The following is a 16,830-nucleotide window of genomic DNA, read 5'->3' as shown; positions in this document are numbered from 1 at the left end:
TTAACACTCAGAGCATATTGCAGCCATGGGACAGCAAAAGATCACATGCTTGAGATACACTGAGTCCTGCGCCACTCAGGGATGTTCAATGCTTTGCTTTTCCTACAACAGAACAGCACACTGCTTAGGAGCAGTCTTTTTTGTTTTGTTTCTGTTTTCCCAGACAGGGTTTTTCTGTGTAGCCCTGAGTTAAATCTTTAAGAAACCTCTTTCATTATAGCATACACTTTAAATTAGAAAGAAAAAATATTCTCAATGTGGCAGAAAACTACTTGGGCTAAAAATGTGATTGATGATTTTTTTTTTTAAAATACTTATCCTTCCCTAAGTACACTGACAAAAATACTCAGTCTAACAGTCATTAGATTGCTTTGTTGCCCCCCTGCCATACACACCTTTCCTTTGTGGTGTGTGTGCTGGTTCATGTGTGTCTATGTGTGGTCAGTGGTCCATTTCCTATTATAATCCTGTGTCTTCCTGTATTATTACTCTCCTCGCTGCACTTCCTCTTTAGGAAGTATGAGTGTTTGCCTGCATGTAACTCTGTATACCATGTATGTGCCCAATGCCTATGGAGGACAGAAGAGGGGACCAGAACCCTGGAACTACAGCTACAGATGGCTGAGAATCAAGTATTCTTAACCATTGGCCTATTTCTCTAGTCTCACAATTGCAGGCGTAAGTCACAAACAATCCCACACCAGTTTGGAATTATGATTAATAGAATGGCTATTTATTTAAAGGGGCTGTCCCAGACAACAGCCCTCTGCCCGATCAGGAAAGGAGTCGGAAGCATAGCAGGAAGTCGGAGAGAGAACAGAGGACAGCAGCTGCTTTTTTAAAGAGAGACCACGCCCCAATGGGCAGGTATCTCAGTGGCTATTGGCTGAAGGAGCAGAAGGAGCTCCCGCAGCACACAACCTACGCTTTTTTTTTTTGAGGCATGGCCTCTAACTAAACTTGGAGCTCATAAATTCAGGTAGACTCCCTGGCCAATTGGCTTCAGGTATTCCTTTGTCTGTGGCCCCACAGCACCAGCGGCCAAAGATGTGCCTGGTTTCTACATGGGTGCCGGGGACTCACAGTATCCTGAAGGCACTTCAGCAACGGAGGCAGCTCCCCAGGCCGATGGTATCTCTAATGTTGTTGCTGTTGTTTATGTATTGTTTTGTTGTAGAGCTGATCCAGCCCAGGGTCTCACAAATAAATGCCAGGTAGGCGCTCTGATATACACTCATGCCTTAGACCTTTTCTTCGAAAGGATGTTATTCCTGCCTTTCCCTACCTCTCCAACGTAACAACCTCCTTAAAAATCATACATATAATAAAGAAGAATCTGTAATTAAGTTTTTATTTCATTCATATCACATGTAACAAGTGCAAGTTAATGTACAAATACTGAACACAACAAAAAAGGAAAAATAACAAAAAGCTTCTTTAGCAGAGTCATGCAAAGAAATGAATTGGACACGGCAGATGTCACGGACCCTGTTTTACCTTGAATCATGACAAACGCAAAGGGCTGATAATAAACCCCCACTATGGCACATCAAAGGAAGTCCTGCGTCAGAAAAGCATTAGAGAGTTCATGGAAAGAGGTGGGACTTTCCCCCAGAGTTCCGACAGCATGCCACTAAACTTTCTATTTTTAAAGCGGTCCTTGAACAAATGTCTAATCCTGGCATTAGAAAGTCCATCAAAAGCCTGACAAAATAATTTACCTTTCCCCTAGAAGTGCATGCTTACAAAAGAAACACCGCCAGCTATGGATTTATAAATAACCAGGGGCTTTCATTTAAAGTGCATCCAGATGCTTAAAAAAAAAAATCAAGGCAAAATATTTAATAGGAAAAGGAATCTCTCCACATTGGCAGCTCCCGAAAAGTGGCTCAGGGATCCCCTTCTTCGACTTGTGAGCATGGAGAATTTTTGGGTCTGCTGGTGTGACTCTGTCACACAGGTCTGTGCGGTACCATTCATGCACTGCCTCTCAGCTCACTCGGAGGAAATCCCGTGGGTCTGGAGGACCTGGGAGACGGATGGGATCACTTGAACGATTAGTGTTTCTGTCAACAGAACGAGTCCTTTCCTGTAAAGCACCAGTTACTTCCATGTCGTTTACAGAGATGCACAGGGTAATCTCGGAGATCAAGCCCCCATCAACCCTGGAGTGTAACCAACCACACACAGTTCTCCAGGGCTGATTGCTGCAAACACGTGGGCACCATGATGTACAAAACTGATCCGCTCAGATATACTACTTCATTCAAATCTAAGTAGGTTTATATATTTTATTTTTCAATTCCGTTCTTTTATATACATTTTTTTTTGGTAACAACAGTAAAGATGCTGGTGAAAAGTAATTTGTTTAACAATTCATAATACGTGCAAAAGTAAAAACATGGATTCAAAGAAAGGCAGTATTTACAAGTTCTTCAGTCCCAACGAAGGATGACACACAGTTAGGCAATATCGTGACTCGCAAAATTACACTTGGCTAATGCTGCAATTCCAAATATGGCACAGGGCGAACACGACTGACAGTAGTCCCAGGCTAAACTCAGCCAGGTTTCAACGGATTTGGTTTAGGTTGAAATTCAGTTATATAAAAAGGTTTCTGAAAGTATTGAAAAAAAGAACGTGTACATGAAAGAGAATCCAACAATGTTTACAAAATGCCGAAAGTTCTTATTTTGCCCCCCCATCCATAAATAATGAAGCCCCCGTTTCCCCACCCTCCTCCCACCTCCAAAAGATTTACAAAGGTAAGTTTAGCTCGGTGAGCAGAACTGAAAGATGACTGGTGCTGGCCAGCGGCTGGTGAGAAGCCCAGGCAATCGGTTCCTAGGAACGCATGCGCAGTCTGGAGGGACCAGTGGAATCCTGTGCGCTGCCCTTGTGAGTCCTGAAAACTTCTCCCTCAGGAGCTAGAACCGCCCTTGTGCTTTGAATAAACATGATGAGCTTGAAAGCGGAAGCTGAGGGTACCAGAATCCACCGCCTTCACAGTTCGTTGTGGGAATTCTTCTCCGCAGCTTTAAACATCAGAATAGAATTGAAAATTTTGAGAGCTGGACCCAGCTTAATGCTCATAATTTTAACAATGTCTGTTTGGGTCATGAGTAAAAATGCTTCTCCATCAATTTGCTGAAATAAAAGAAAAAACAAACAAAGGAATATGGATTAACCAGATGCATGGTTGTGGGACATTTCCAGCTATATGTTGTATTATATACAGGTGACTTTACAGCAATACTCAGAAGGCATACACTAGGGTTCATGAACACATTCCTGATTGATGGGTCTTTCTTACCTAAAATCATACATCCAACAAGGTAAAACTCAGTTGTCTGAAACCTCAGTCCACAGAAAAATAGAAGGTGGTCGGTCACACTCGCTTATAACTTGAAGTGTGTGTGTGTGTGTGTGTGTGTGTGTGTGTGTGTGTGTGTGTGTATGTGTGAATGTGTGAGTAGAAAGCCCCAGTTCAATTTTGCATGCCTAACCCTATAGCTCTCTGCCTTACTCTTGGAGACAGGGTCTCTTTCTGAACCTGGAGCTTGTCATTCCAGCTCAACTGTGTAGCCAGCGAGTCCCAGGAATCCAGCTGTCTCTCAGTGCTGGAGTTACAGATATGTGCTGCCGTGCCTGGTTTTCTATTTGAGTGGTGGGGATCAAAGGCCTTTATGTTCATGCTGCGAGCCCTTTACCCACTGAGCCATCTCTCCATCCCCAAATCTTGTGTTCCTCTGAATTAGGTATTTAGTCAAGAAGAATATGTTGGTTTTTTAGTTACTTACAAAAGATAATAATGCTTTTGGACAAAAAAAGAACTCAGGCAAAGAACCAGTTATATATAAACACCTAACAGATTCAGCCTTCTACCGTGAAGGAAAATACAGTATTTTTGTCTGGCGTGGCCATACTCTGCTTCCATAAGCAGAAGAGACAGCAAACAGTAGGGTGGAAGAATGTGAGGCCAGTGTTAAGCATCACAGACTGTAGGTTGTTTCTTTCATGACTGGTGTGATTGTGCACAGCCTTTTTTTTCTAGGCCCCGTCTAAGACGAAAAGCTGAATTGCAGAATAGGACACTTTGAAATTCAAAGCTACAAGATGATGAAAATGCTTATTTGGTTTAGTAGGGCAACAAATGTGACAGATTTTACACACACACACACACACGTGTGTGTGCATGCATGTACAAGTTTCAACCTTTAAGGAATGGATGGCCTTAAGACACATCAATTAATTTCTTCAATTTCCCCATTTTGAACAACAACAAGAACATTTTTTCTGTCTCAGAGTAATTGGAAACTTTGACGCAGTGAATGGCTAGATGGGGTTAAACTGTATCTTCCGAAAATTCTTTTTCCTTTGTGTTGTTTTTGTTTTTTTTGACATCCCTGTTTCTCAACATCCCTGGATGTCTTGGAATTCATTGTGTAGACTAGGCTGGCTTTGACCTCACTGAGATCTACCTACCCCTGCCTCTGGAATGCTGTGGTGAAAGGGGTGTGCCACAATGCCCAGTTGCAAATTCTTTAAGCCTTCCTTCGGTCCTTCCTTCTTTCCTTCCTCCTTCCCTCCCTTCCTTTCTTTCTTTTATGTGTATTGTTGCTTTGCCTGTATGTATAACTGTGCACCACACATGTGCATTGCCCGTGGAGGATAGAAGGAGGTAATGAATCCCCTGGTACTGGGGACAGTTGTGAGCCTCCATGTTGGGGCTGGGAATCAAACTTGTGTCCTCTAGAAGAGCAGTGCCACTAACCACTGAACCATCCTCCCAGGCCCTCTTTTGCAAATTCTGCATTGCATTCTTAAGCCCTACCTAGTTGCTCAGAATGAAACTTATTAATGGAAATAATGTCATTGTGATGGTAAGCAGCAACTGGTTAAGAACGTCCACACAGGCCAGGTGAGGTCTTGGTCCAGGAGAGCTAGCATCCACAAGATAAAAGCTTTTTCTTTTTCTTCTTTTTTTTTTTTAAAGGTAAATTTGTACACAGAGACAGACACACAAGAAAGCAGAAAGTGAACTATCTATAAGCTACAGGACAGGCTAGAATAGACGTTAGAAGGCCGATTTCTAGTCTTGCCTCCAGAACTGTGAGACAGTATATTTCTGCTGTTTAAACTACTGATCCATGCTTTGTCATGGTACACTAAGCAAGCTACTATAAGCCTGAATTCCTTGGAATTAACTACTTGCAGGCTTATAGAAGTAAGTAGCTGTTTTTATTTTTAACACCTTCCTCATTCTACAAAATATAGAATGTAGAATGTTGAAATGGCCCACCGGATAAAGCCTGACAACATGGGTTTCATTCCTGGGACCCACATGAGAAAGAGAACCGATTGCCCTGTGTTCATAGATTTCTACACATGTTCTGACATCAAGAAAACAAATGACAACAAATATTGGAGATGATGTAGGGGAAAGAAGAACCCTTATCAACCGTTGGATAGAGAGCAAACTGGTGCAGCCCCATGGGAAATCAGTGTAGAAGTTTCTCACAGAACAAAATATAATCACCATAAGACCCAGTTATGAGACTCCTTGGTAGCTAAAGGACTCTACATCCCCACAAAACATGTTTATTGCTGCTCTACTCACAACAGCAAGGGAATGAAATCAGTCCATACGTTCATCAGTAGTGTAATGGGAAATAAAAATGTTGGACATATACACAATGGAATCTTATTCAGCCAACAGAGATAAATAAAAATATGAAATTTGCAGGAAAATTAGTTGGGTCTGGACATGATTATATTGATTCAATTAACCAGACTGGATACTGTATGCTGTCTCAAATACAATCTAGCTTCTAATTGGAAGTACTAAGGAAGCAGGATGGGAAGGGTGGTGGACTACATGTGATGTGAAGCTGAACGAGGAATACTGGGGGCAGAATGGGATAAGAGGGTGTGAACAGGCAGATGGGGGAGAACCCTGTGTGGGAAGGCATTAGTCAGAAACAGTGTTTATGAAAATGCCGTAAGGAAACCTGTTACTTTTACACTAATTTGAAATAAATAAATACTTTTAAAAGATATAATCTCAAGGTAGATGGTGATAAATCCCTGTTCTCACACATACTACTGAGACATGGGTAAGACTGCTCCTGGTTCTAATGGTAATCTTTATTCTGAGTATCAAATGGAGTCAGGACTGACGCTGTTATACGGTTATTGGGAAGTAAAATAATAAGGGGAAATCCCCATACTAAAGCACTGCTAATTGCTTCCTTTGATTTATTTCTGTGCTATGGACTATATAAGAACAAGCTATTGAGTTTTGTGGGGAGTGTTAGAATGAGCCTTGTTCTACTGTGCATGATCATGAAATGCTTTGTCCAAGCTTTCCTTGGGACCTCATCTTCTGTAAGACGTTTTAATTCAGGTGGTTAAAGCCACTTGTAATGCAGTTACGTCAGAAGTGTCTTCTTTGATCTCTTGTCTCTTCCTGCCTGCTCACTTAACACATTTCCCTACTGCTGTATCTCCGGGCTTTGATACATTAAGAAACATATTGCAATATAGACGAACACTTACTTCATCCTTAAACACCTTTCCATGTTCTTCACATCCAGGCAAGCTCTGAATGAATTCCGACACCTGTCAAAAATAATATCAAGATTCCAAGTGTTTAATAAAAAGCAAAAAGAAATTGGAATCCAAGTGCTACAGCTTCTAAAATACATTTGAAACTTATAGTTTAGGTAGTTCCCTCCAAACAAATTTTCTCTTATTTTTCCAAAAGACTAGACTCTACTAAGTAAATGCATTTACCACTCATGAGGCCAATATCCTTGCACTGTAGATCAAATATAACGACAACATAAAATAACGAAAGCAAACATACCTCATCTGTGCTCCATTTGGAAACTCTACTGGCAGGGATTCCAGCGACAGTTGGAAGAAGCTTGCTTTGCTGTTCCCAGCGCAGGGGCAGACATGGAATTGGGGGCTTAAAGGAGAAAAAGACAGCTGACCGCCTCTGAGCCTGCTGGGCCTGTTGGGCCTGCTGGGGAGTCTGCTGCGCCTGCGCAGTCTGCTGGACCTGCTGGGGAGGCTGCTGAGGCTGCTGAGCGGGTAGAGGCAGCTGTTGAGCCTGCTGCGCCTGCGGAGTCTGCTGCCCCTGTTGAACCTGCTGAGGCGGCTGGGTCTGTGGCGCCTTCGGAGGCTGCTGAGGCTGCGGTACCTGTGGGGGCTGCTGAACAGCCTGAGCCTGCTGTACTTGGGGTACCTGTTGAGCCTTCTGTACCTGCTGAGCCTGCTGGATGGTAGGGGTAGGTTCTTCCCGAACAACTGGTCAATGGAAAAAGAGAAAGAAGGAAATGTGTATCTGAAAGGCAGGAGGGCGGCCCCACGTGCCAGGCATCCCACGAGATAATAACATCAGGGAAGTGGACATCGAAAGACTTTGTACTTTCAATACCACACTCATTGAGTAATTATAGCTTGCTGATGCTTGCCATGGTAAGTAAACTGTACATTCAGTTTATACACACTGTTGACGACTATCGCGTGCTGCGATATCGATGGTGCTTGAATGCTCTAGATAACTGTGCCTCAGGACAGAACTCTGTCTTCAGAAATTCTGTCTGTTCGCCTATGCTTTAAATGATGTAATGGCAGTAGACCCCAATCTGCAGCTCCTGCAACTTATTTGCAGGCAGCTGGTTTTCCTGACTTGTTCTAGCCTCGGTTTAATTCAAGTCATTTATCATAGTGATGTTACATAGCCATCAAGGTCGAGGCCAGCCTGAATTTACAGAGCTAGTTCCAGGACATCCAGAGCCACACAAAGAAAGCCTTCAAAAACAAACAAACAAACAAACCAACAAACAAAAAGCTATTGCAATAAAAGGAAATAGTTAACCAAGTGGAGAGGAAATCCATTGAATGGTAGAAAATAACTAGATTATACAAAGAAACAAACAAAAACCAAGCTACAAGAAAAGAAGGATCCAGATAATAAGTGTTCAAATGAAATGAACAGACAATTCACAAAGGAAGAAATACAATAACCAATAAACATATGGAAAAAATGCCCAACCCAACCTCATGAACCACCAGAAAGATATAAATCAAAAATCTCAATCGACTCAATGACAGTCATTTAAGAAAAATAAATAAATCCAGGCACAGAGTGTACAAAAGGAAACCCTTAGACCTTGACGGTGGGAATCAGCCCAGCCACTCCACTACTGATCTCGTATGGAGGGTTCTTAAAGAACTCTGACCCAGATCTCCCACTGCTGGCTATTACCCAAAAGACCAAGTGGACATGTTAGAGATACTTGCACATCAATGTTTATGATAGCTAACTTATGGAACCAACCTAGGTATCCAACAACAGAGGGAAGGCTAAGGAAAATGTGGTGTATATGTATGATGGGAAATTTTCGCAGCCCTAATTGACAATTAATGTTTTGTCATTTATTGAAAAATGGATGTAACAGGACACAATCACAGACATTATGATACCTCTTTCCCATGCTTCATCAAATTCAGGTTTCAGTACTAGTCCTATTTTTACTGACTAGGTATTATAAACCAAATATAAACCACCACATTTATTTTATTCCTTTAAATTATTTAAACCACATTTGTTTTTATTCCTTTATTTTAAATTATTTAAGTTGAAAATAGGGGTGGGGTTGGATGCAGCTCTGTGGTAGAGTGTTTGCTTAGAATGCACAAGAACCCAGCTTTGACCCCCCCACACACACTACTTAATAAAAAATGTGGGAGAAGGTGAGTAACCTAATAGCTTCATCTCAGATACTCCCAAGAGTTTAGCAAGTACTTGAAATGAAATGTACACACAAGGCTGGCTTACAGGAACGGTAAGACTTTGTCTTCACACTAGAGCAACAGGATAGAGATTGCTTTATAATTCTGCTTCTGATTGCTTGTCATATATAAGTCTTCTACAAATGTATGCTCATTCCATCCTATAATTGTTTGTGCTCTAGATACACTTCACTCCATCACTCCCATTCCATCCATTTCCTGCTGGAATCTGTATTCCTCACAGCTCGTTTCTAGTGCTCTACGTTGTTCATCAGAAAACCAACACCAACAACCACACTAATGTCCCAGTGCTTGTCACCACAAATCTGAAGTCTTTGAAGATGGTACAATAAACATATGCCACTCCGATTCTACTAGCACAGTGGTTCTCAACCTTCCTAGCACTGGGATCCACTGATACCGTTTCTCATGTTGGGGTGACCCCCAACCGTAAAACTACTTTCATTGCTACAACAGTAATTTTGCTACTGTAAATATCTGTGTTTTCCCGTGGTCTTAGGTGCCCCCTGTGAAAATATCACTGGACCCCAAAAGGTTGAGAAATGCTGTCCCACTGACTCAGACACTCCTTCCTTTGGCAGCTTTTTCTGTTATAGCCGAGGTACCCCTTAATCATAAAACACATTCCTTCCTATTCTCATCCAAATGGGATAAGGAAAGCATCTTCACATAAGCAACTATTTGATTCCTTAAACTGCACAGGATGTGGTTCCAGGATTTGATCAAACATGCACTGCAGACTAAAAGAAATGCAAGAAGACTTCAGTAGCAATGGCTGGCACAATGGTGAGAGTGAGAAAGAGGGGGTTGCAGATTATAGCATGCTTCAGAAAGCACAGGCATTCAATTCGGAAGGTACCTCTGCCACTCCTGTCTCACCAAGTCTCCATTTCTTACTGCCCTCCTCGTACCCCATCTACCTGAATGAAAAACAACACTTTCAAGGAGTTTTCCATAGTTTAGAAATGTCTTAAAGTGAAAATGATCAAAACGATTGGAGCAAAGTCTTCGCTGACATACATTACTTGGTTTGTTAAGCATGCTTCGCTTTTAAGTCAGTGACAAAAGTGGAGCAAGACCCCCCAAGTGTCTCCTGTCACTGCGGCGTCAGCCAGGGCCATGATGGTGCTCTTTGGAACAGAAAGGAAAGAAAGAAGTTCAGCAACACAGAGATATGAGACGTGGAAGGTCGTCATCCCGGCCACTTCCACGACAGGGTCCTGACTACATACTACATGCTACATGTTGGATTCAGGTAAACAGAACCTAGACTTCTGCTCTATCATCTCAGTGGAGCCAATGTAAAATCTACTGGAAGAACTGCATGAGGTTTCCACCGTGCTTATCTTAACATACAGGGCTTGGCAGGTGGGAGACATTACTTCTGTCTTGAAAGGGATGAAAATAATCAACAGTCTTTTAGATTCAAAGTGGTAAAAATGAAAATGAGTCAATAATCCATCTAGGCTGATATTCCAGGAGTCTGTAAAAGGGGTTTTTAATGAGAAAGGAAGAAATGCAGAAGAAATGGGATGCATCTGTTAAAAATTGATGAGCAAATGGAAAGGGGGTGAGCAAAAAGTGTTTCATAAAACAAGAGGGGTCGAATCACCAAGCACAGAGATACAGTTGACTTCCAAGTTAGATTTAAATTCAGGAATGAGAACTATCTGAGAGTAATGTCAATGCCAAAAATCCAAATAATCAATCCAACTGTTCTAAAGGCAAAAAGGATGCTCCGTGTCCCCAGGATAACCTGACATGACACCAGACAGCGTTCAGCTTCTGAACATGTGTATCCTGTGAGGAAGAATTCTTGCAGAGAGAACAAAGAACTGTACCTTCCCCAGGACATAAGGATGCCAGGGAAAGAGCCAGTTTACAAAATCTCCACCATGTAGGCTTTCCCACAGTGGTGGAAATGAGTATTTCTCTTTTCAAGTAAAGGAGATAAGAAAAATGGAGCAAATTATAGTCAATTTCCCAAGATCACACTCAGAAATACTACAGAAAAAGGTCATGATTACATAGACTGCACTGGCTTTGTTTTAGGAAGAACTTTCTCTCTCTCTCTCTCTCTCTCTCTCTCTCTCTCTCTCTCTCTCTCCAACCAGTTTGTCCCAAGACTCCAAACAAAATAGTCCTTGTGGGCCCCAAAAGCCTAAATCCTACTGATACAAGAAGGAAGTCCTGTGTGGATGCTTAGGCTCCTCAGTGAGTGTTGTCCCTACAGTGTCTCTCTCACCCCCAAAGGCAGAAGGCTAGGCTAGGCTGGGTCACCAACACACTGCGAATGAACATGGTAGAGTGGACAATGGGTCCAGAATGGATGTGCCACACCTGACCTTCAGGCTTCACCCTGAAGGGATTCTACTGAGGCCCAAATGGAGGAAGCATGTGTTCTTCACAAAATACACATGAAAGTTTCTCTTGAGAAAAAAAATTAATAAGAAAGATCAAAATAAAATATAAGGCAACAACCACCACCGGGCTGCTGGTAAAAATTCCTATGAAATATTCTGCAGAGTAGAGACTTATGGGCAGCAGAGTCTAAAGATCCTCATAAGCCCCAGGGAACAAGGTCTCTGCCAGGTAAAAACAGGCTAGTGACATAAATCATGACCCACAGAGGATACCGTAAGAGTCACCGACTCACCCACAGTCAGTTCAGTGTGCTTAGCCACGTGGTGTAATACTGGAACCAAACTAGCTGTTAAATCCTTTCAATGACAGAGAGATATTACCAGTCAAGGAAAATGACAAATGGAGCAGAGGCAGCAATGGAAGCTATAACAGAAGGATGCCTTTTCAATTTAAAGAAGATTTGAATGTTTAAAAAGCCAAAACTAACTAAACAAAACATAAACAAAAACAAAAAAACCCGAAAATTCTCCTTGCTTTCTAGACAAAAATTATGGAAGTCAAGAACAGGAATATAAACGGAATATAAAACTAGTAAACTAGTGCTAAGTGAAAGTCAACAATAACAACAAAAAGCTTTACACATTCAATTAATTTCATAGAATAGGCTTACTCAAAATATTGCAACACCACAAAAAAAAAAAACCCAGATAAGAAACAAAAACCAAGTTCCAAAGTCTTCGGGAAAGCCAACCCTACATTGCTAGTCAGTCTCACCTAAGAATATAAGGTAGGAAATTTTGAAAATGAAGCTCTCTTTATCAATTCCAAAAGAGCGATTGACAGAAGCATACTCAAGTATAGGTTTTCAGACAAATAAATAAAAACAAAGAGGAAAACAAAAAGTAATAATTGACTTCCGAAGAATAAACAAATTCCATATGGATTCTAACGATCTTTCTTTACAATGAATCACTAAACAACACCCATGTAATTCAAATGAAGAACAACAGAAAAATAAAACTAGAACTAAACTAGATAAATTGTAACGGCACTAGAATACCAAATGTGAACAGGTTTGAAATTCTCAATTAAGTAGATAATGGGGGTGGGGGTGGGGGGTTGATCAAAATTGATTCCTCAGATAAAAATAACAGATCACGAAGTTAACTGAAAGTATTCATCGAACCATCACTGCCTTGATAAGCTCTAAGCCTAGAAAGTTTTCTTACGGCCCTGACCACGCTTTCAATGACGCAAGAGACTATTCCACAGTGGCAGCATCACCAGAGAGCACTCCAGCTACTCACACGTGGCCAAGGAGGTATACTAGGACTACATCAGGATCACACAAGAGAAAAGTGAGGTCCAGACACAGATAGTACAGGTAAGCTGAGGTCTGAACAGTAAGCAAGTCCTGCTCTTGACTTCTGATGAATTAATGGCTTACATTGAAAAGCTGAATTCTTTGTGTAAGAAGTTCAAACAGCTATGACAACAAAACCTTCATGGGCTAAATACCTCTTTATAAATAAATAAAATGACCTTTATAAGTGACATTGTAGATAATCAAATAATTGTGTGGACTTAGTATGGGACAGGCATGTGCTAAGCAAGGAACACTGCCATTGCTCTTACTCTTCCTAGCAAGCTCATGGACACACAATATACCGTTCTTCTGTATAGACAAGGAACAGGGGTACCTAGTGACCTCAATGCCATGGTCAAAGCCATGCAGGAGCATGTAGTAAAGACTATGCCTGGCCAACCGTAGAACCTGTACCTAGTGCTACCGCAAGCACCATAAACCATGCTGAACGTCACCCTGTACACAGATTACAATGTATTCATTAATTACTATTCTACCATAAACCATGCTGAACATAGTACACAGTCTTCAATGTAATCATTAGTTACTGTTCTATAATAATCAGGCTCTCATTACAGGCAGTCATTAGTTTCCATTCCCCAACCCTAAAATCATCCAAACTGGAAAACACATGAGAAGGAAAGTCTACAGGAACAAGTAACATACTGATAGCCAGAGCAGCATTTTCTTATTGGAAAAACAAACAATAATTACCCAGCCATAAGCAAATTATAAGCTCAATCTATATGACGACCAAGAGTCATTAAGCCCTCACTGCTTAAACTATCATCTTTGAAACAAAGATGGGAGCAGAATGACTTACTCTAGCAAACACTTGTTCAAGTGATTTTCATTTTGTGCCTTCACATCAAGCTAAAACCCTGTTTAGATTTCAAAACACATTTGAAGCAAGCAGAGCCAGCAACACTAAAGAAAATGTGTGGCAAGAATCAAAGAGAATATCTTTGCAAACCTTACATTTAATGCTGTACCAATGCGTGACAGAAAACTATGCACGTAGGCTACAGGTAAATCTGTGCCACTGAAAGTCTCTGGCTCTCTGGATCCTGAGCAACAGACTTCTGTTTTCCATGAAGGGACAAACAAACCAAGTGTATCTTCAGTACACTGTGACTGTCACTTTCCAATTGTCTCCATTTACTTTGACTTATTCTCTGGTGCTGAGAATCAAACCCATTGTCTTGTGCATTCTAGGCCCTGCTCTGCCCTGGGCTGCAGTGCAACTTTTGGTTCTTGACTATTTATAGTAACAACCAACAACGACACGATAACGCTATGGCTACCTTTGGCTTCGACTGACGTTCTCACTTCATTTTCTGGTTTCTGTGCAGAGTCTTCTTTGACGTCATTAGCACGGTGTTCCCTGAGAAAAATAGTTGTTTCAGTATTTTATGACAGAAGAATTTTAAAGCATTTCAGAACTGTATTGTAGCAACTGGTTTTTTTTCCCCCCTTAACTTAATGACGGATGGATGGTACCACTAAATGTTAAAGAATGAAATTCCACCATAAAGCAGCTAACGCCAGTGACAGCCATAAGTGCTCACTTTCTTCATAATCACTTGGTGGCTGCTATTCAGAAAGATTTTGAATGGTGAGAATGCTATGAAGATGAATTACCCTGAAGGATATGGTTATTGAAAGTTCTGACAGCTTGGAATGGAGTAATAACATTTGTACTCTTTGGTATGACTCAAAGAACCAAAACTTTTCTAAAGTCTGCAGCATGCGACCAAATCACTCGATCTTCTCAGTCCTGAGGCCGGGGTGAAAGGTGAGACTCAGTCACTCACATGTACCCCAGGGAAGCTTTTCCTGCCTTGACCAGGTCAATTCCACTGAAGTGAATTCACCTGTTTTTTGAGCAGTAGCGGATAAATTCTGAAATAAACAAGCCTTGGACGCTCCAAAATGTAAACAACTTATTAAAACTCTAATTTAGAGCCCTGATCCTGAGGGTAAAAACAAAAACTGTTGTTTTTTATTTTAAATAAAGTAACACATTTTTAAAAATAGAAATTTATGGAACTTAAAATTTTTTAATTTACTGAAGGTCATACTAGAGCATATTCTTCAGTGTTTAGACTATTCTGACCCAGGCTGTACTGTGAAGGTTCAAGAACAATGAAAATACAACTAAACATACTAATCTATCACAAAAGGAATTCTCACTTTCCATTCCAAAGGCACATACTCTCTAAATGAAACTCCTAGAAGCAGCATGCAATAAATGTTCACTACGGGCTAGAAACATTATTTTCAAGAGTACACATTAACTTTCATTCAGACCTGAGCTTCTGGCTTAGTTTTTGACTAAAACATCTTGTAACTGTTGAGATGAGCACCTGTTTGATTAGGAGGAACCAGCTTATCATGCAATACAAATACTTCCCCCAGGAGACCCAGAGTCCAAATGAGGACTTTGAGGAGCCCATGTCCCCCCAGAGCACCCTGAACTTATATAATCTAGTACAGAGCCAATTCAACAGTCAGAGGCTCTTACTCCACATGTGAGAACTAACTGAGGGCTGGTAAACGACATGACCCAAGGTGTTGACAGAAAAATCGTGTTTTCTAAATAGGAACAGGATAGCATCAGCCAACCCTGATTACACAGGCCGCTAATCCTAGCTACTCAGGAGGCCAAGACAGGAGATTTACATTATAGAGACCCAAACCCCTGAACAAAAATCAAAACAACACACAAAAACTCAAAGAAGGCTGTGAATACCACTTGGCCCTGGGGTGCTTGGCTGGCACATGCAAGCCCCATAATCCCCAGTATCACAAAAAATAAGGAAAAAAGAAATAAAACGCCCACAAAACAAAAGACCCAATGAAGCCATACTTTCTAATTACAGTATGTCAAAATCAACTGGCTACGCACTAAATTGACGCATAAATTTCTAGACTTGTTTGCACTAAGCCAGACATAACATTCTTTGTGTCCACAAACTCTTTATCCTAATATTGTGACTAATGAAAAAGAAGCAGCTTTTTGGTGGCTATATTAATATTATCAGAAAAAAACCACACACTGTTGTGAAATAATTTAAAATTAGTGTTTCTCAGAGTCAAAGAAAATAAATCTCAACAAGTTCTTGTGCCTTTCTTAGGAAGTTAGATAGTGAACTGATGGTGTTTTTTTTTTGAAAAGTGGAAAAAAAGAGAAGTGAAACAAAAAGTGAAAGTGAAGTCTTGAACTTTTCTGTTTGTGCACTTTCATGACCAGAAATAGTCACTCATAACCCAAGTGCACTTTTGTGGTTTTTTAATACAGCGTAATTACTCTTCAAAGTAAACTGTGTTAAGATGTGTACGCCTTTAATCCCAGTACTCAGGAGACAGAGGCAGGTGAATCTCTGAGGCCAGCCTGGTCTACAGAGTAAGCTTCAGGACAGCCAGAAATAAACAGAGAAATCCTGTCTTGAGACATCCAAAAAAGACTTAAATATAAAAAAAAAAAAAACTCCTTTGTAGTCTATGTACAAATACAATATCAACTGTTTATGTTTTGAAATGTAGAAGAGGAAAATAACATTTTGGAGCCAAAAATTCCTTTATACCCAAATATGCCAAAATGTACCCAAAAGAAGAGCAAAATGTTATTTTGTTTGTCTTTTTGGAAATATAATCGGTTTTTCAATTCTCAAGTCAACTCATCTAAACCTCAAACTCAATACGTGACAGGCTCTTCCTTTAGTGCCGTTTCCTTTAGTGGTGTGGAAGATGGAAGGAGCCAACATCCAGTCTATTGGAACAGATCCTGGCAGCCCATTCAGATATGAGGAAGGGGTCAGTCAGCATTCTTATGAACATACTGCAAACCAAACGGGCTGAGTGGTTGGCAGGTTGGATATTCTATAGCTCTCCCTGATGCAAGGTCTGGTATTCCATACACCAAAACATCAAGTCCATGTTTACAGGGGTGAGTACACACCAGGTCTTCCTGACACCAAGGACCTACAATTAGAACCAATACGCTTAAATGTTTACATTGGGTTTCTTCAAAATAAAGAGCATGCCCCTGTTCCAGGAAGGCAAAGGGTGTACTCCATGTCCACACTTATTCTCAAACTGCCCTTCCTTGAAAAAGCTGAGAATGGAGACCCTGCCTACATGTTCTTAGTTAACGTACATTTTATTCAAAATTTAAAAAATGTTTTCATCATTGGGGAAACCATTATTCCTCTCCTCTGTGAGGTGGGAAATCTCTCTGTTCCAATTGCTGCTACTCTATAGGTCTCTTCCCG

At 40.9% G+C, this 16,830-nt stretch overlaps 1 protein-coding gene across 13 annotated transcripts in view; it reads right to left on the bottom strand.

Moving 5' to 3' along the window:
- Positions 1-1,335: 1,335 nt before the first annotated feature.
- L3mbtl3 (L3MBTL histone methyl-lysine binding protein 3) overlaps positions 1,336-16,830 on the bottom strand; it is a 108,732-nt gene continuing 93,237 nt past the window's right edge. For all 13 annotated transcript variants that reach the window (XM_048425082.3, XM_048425090.3, XM_085689710.2 and 10 more), the window contains 4 exons: positions 13,861-13,940; positions 6,869-7,314; positions 6,559-6,621; positions 1,336-3,147 (listed from right to left, as the gene is read on the bottom strand). In XM_048425082.3, the coding sequence (XP_048281039.1) occupies positions 3,004-3,147; positions 6,559-6,621; positions 6,869-7,314; positions 13,861-13,940 (733 nt within the window). In that variant the 3' untranslated portion in view covers positions 1,336-3,003. The remainder of the gene's footprint in view (positions 3,148-6,558; positions 6,622-6,868; positions 7,315-13,860; positions 13,941-16,830) is intronic.

Source organism: Myodes glareolus, chromosome 1 (genome assembly GCF_982192425.1).
Source record: "Myodes glareolus chromosome 1, mMyoGla1.1, whole genome shotgun sequence".
NCBI lineage: Eukaryota > Metazoa > Chordata > Mammalia > Rodentia > Cricetidae > Myodes > Myodes glareolus.
The sequence above is the reverse complement of the archived record's forward strand: the minus strand, read 5'-3'. Positions and strand labels throughout refer to the sequence as shown.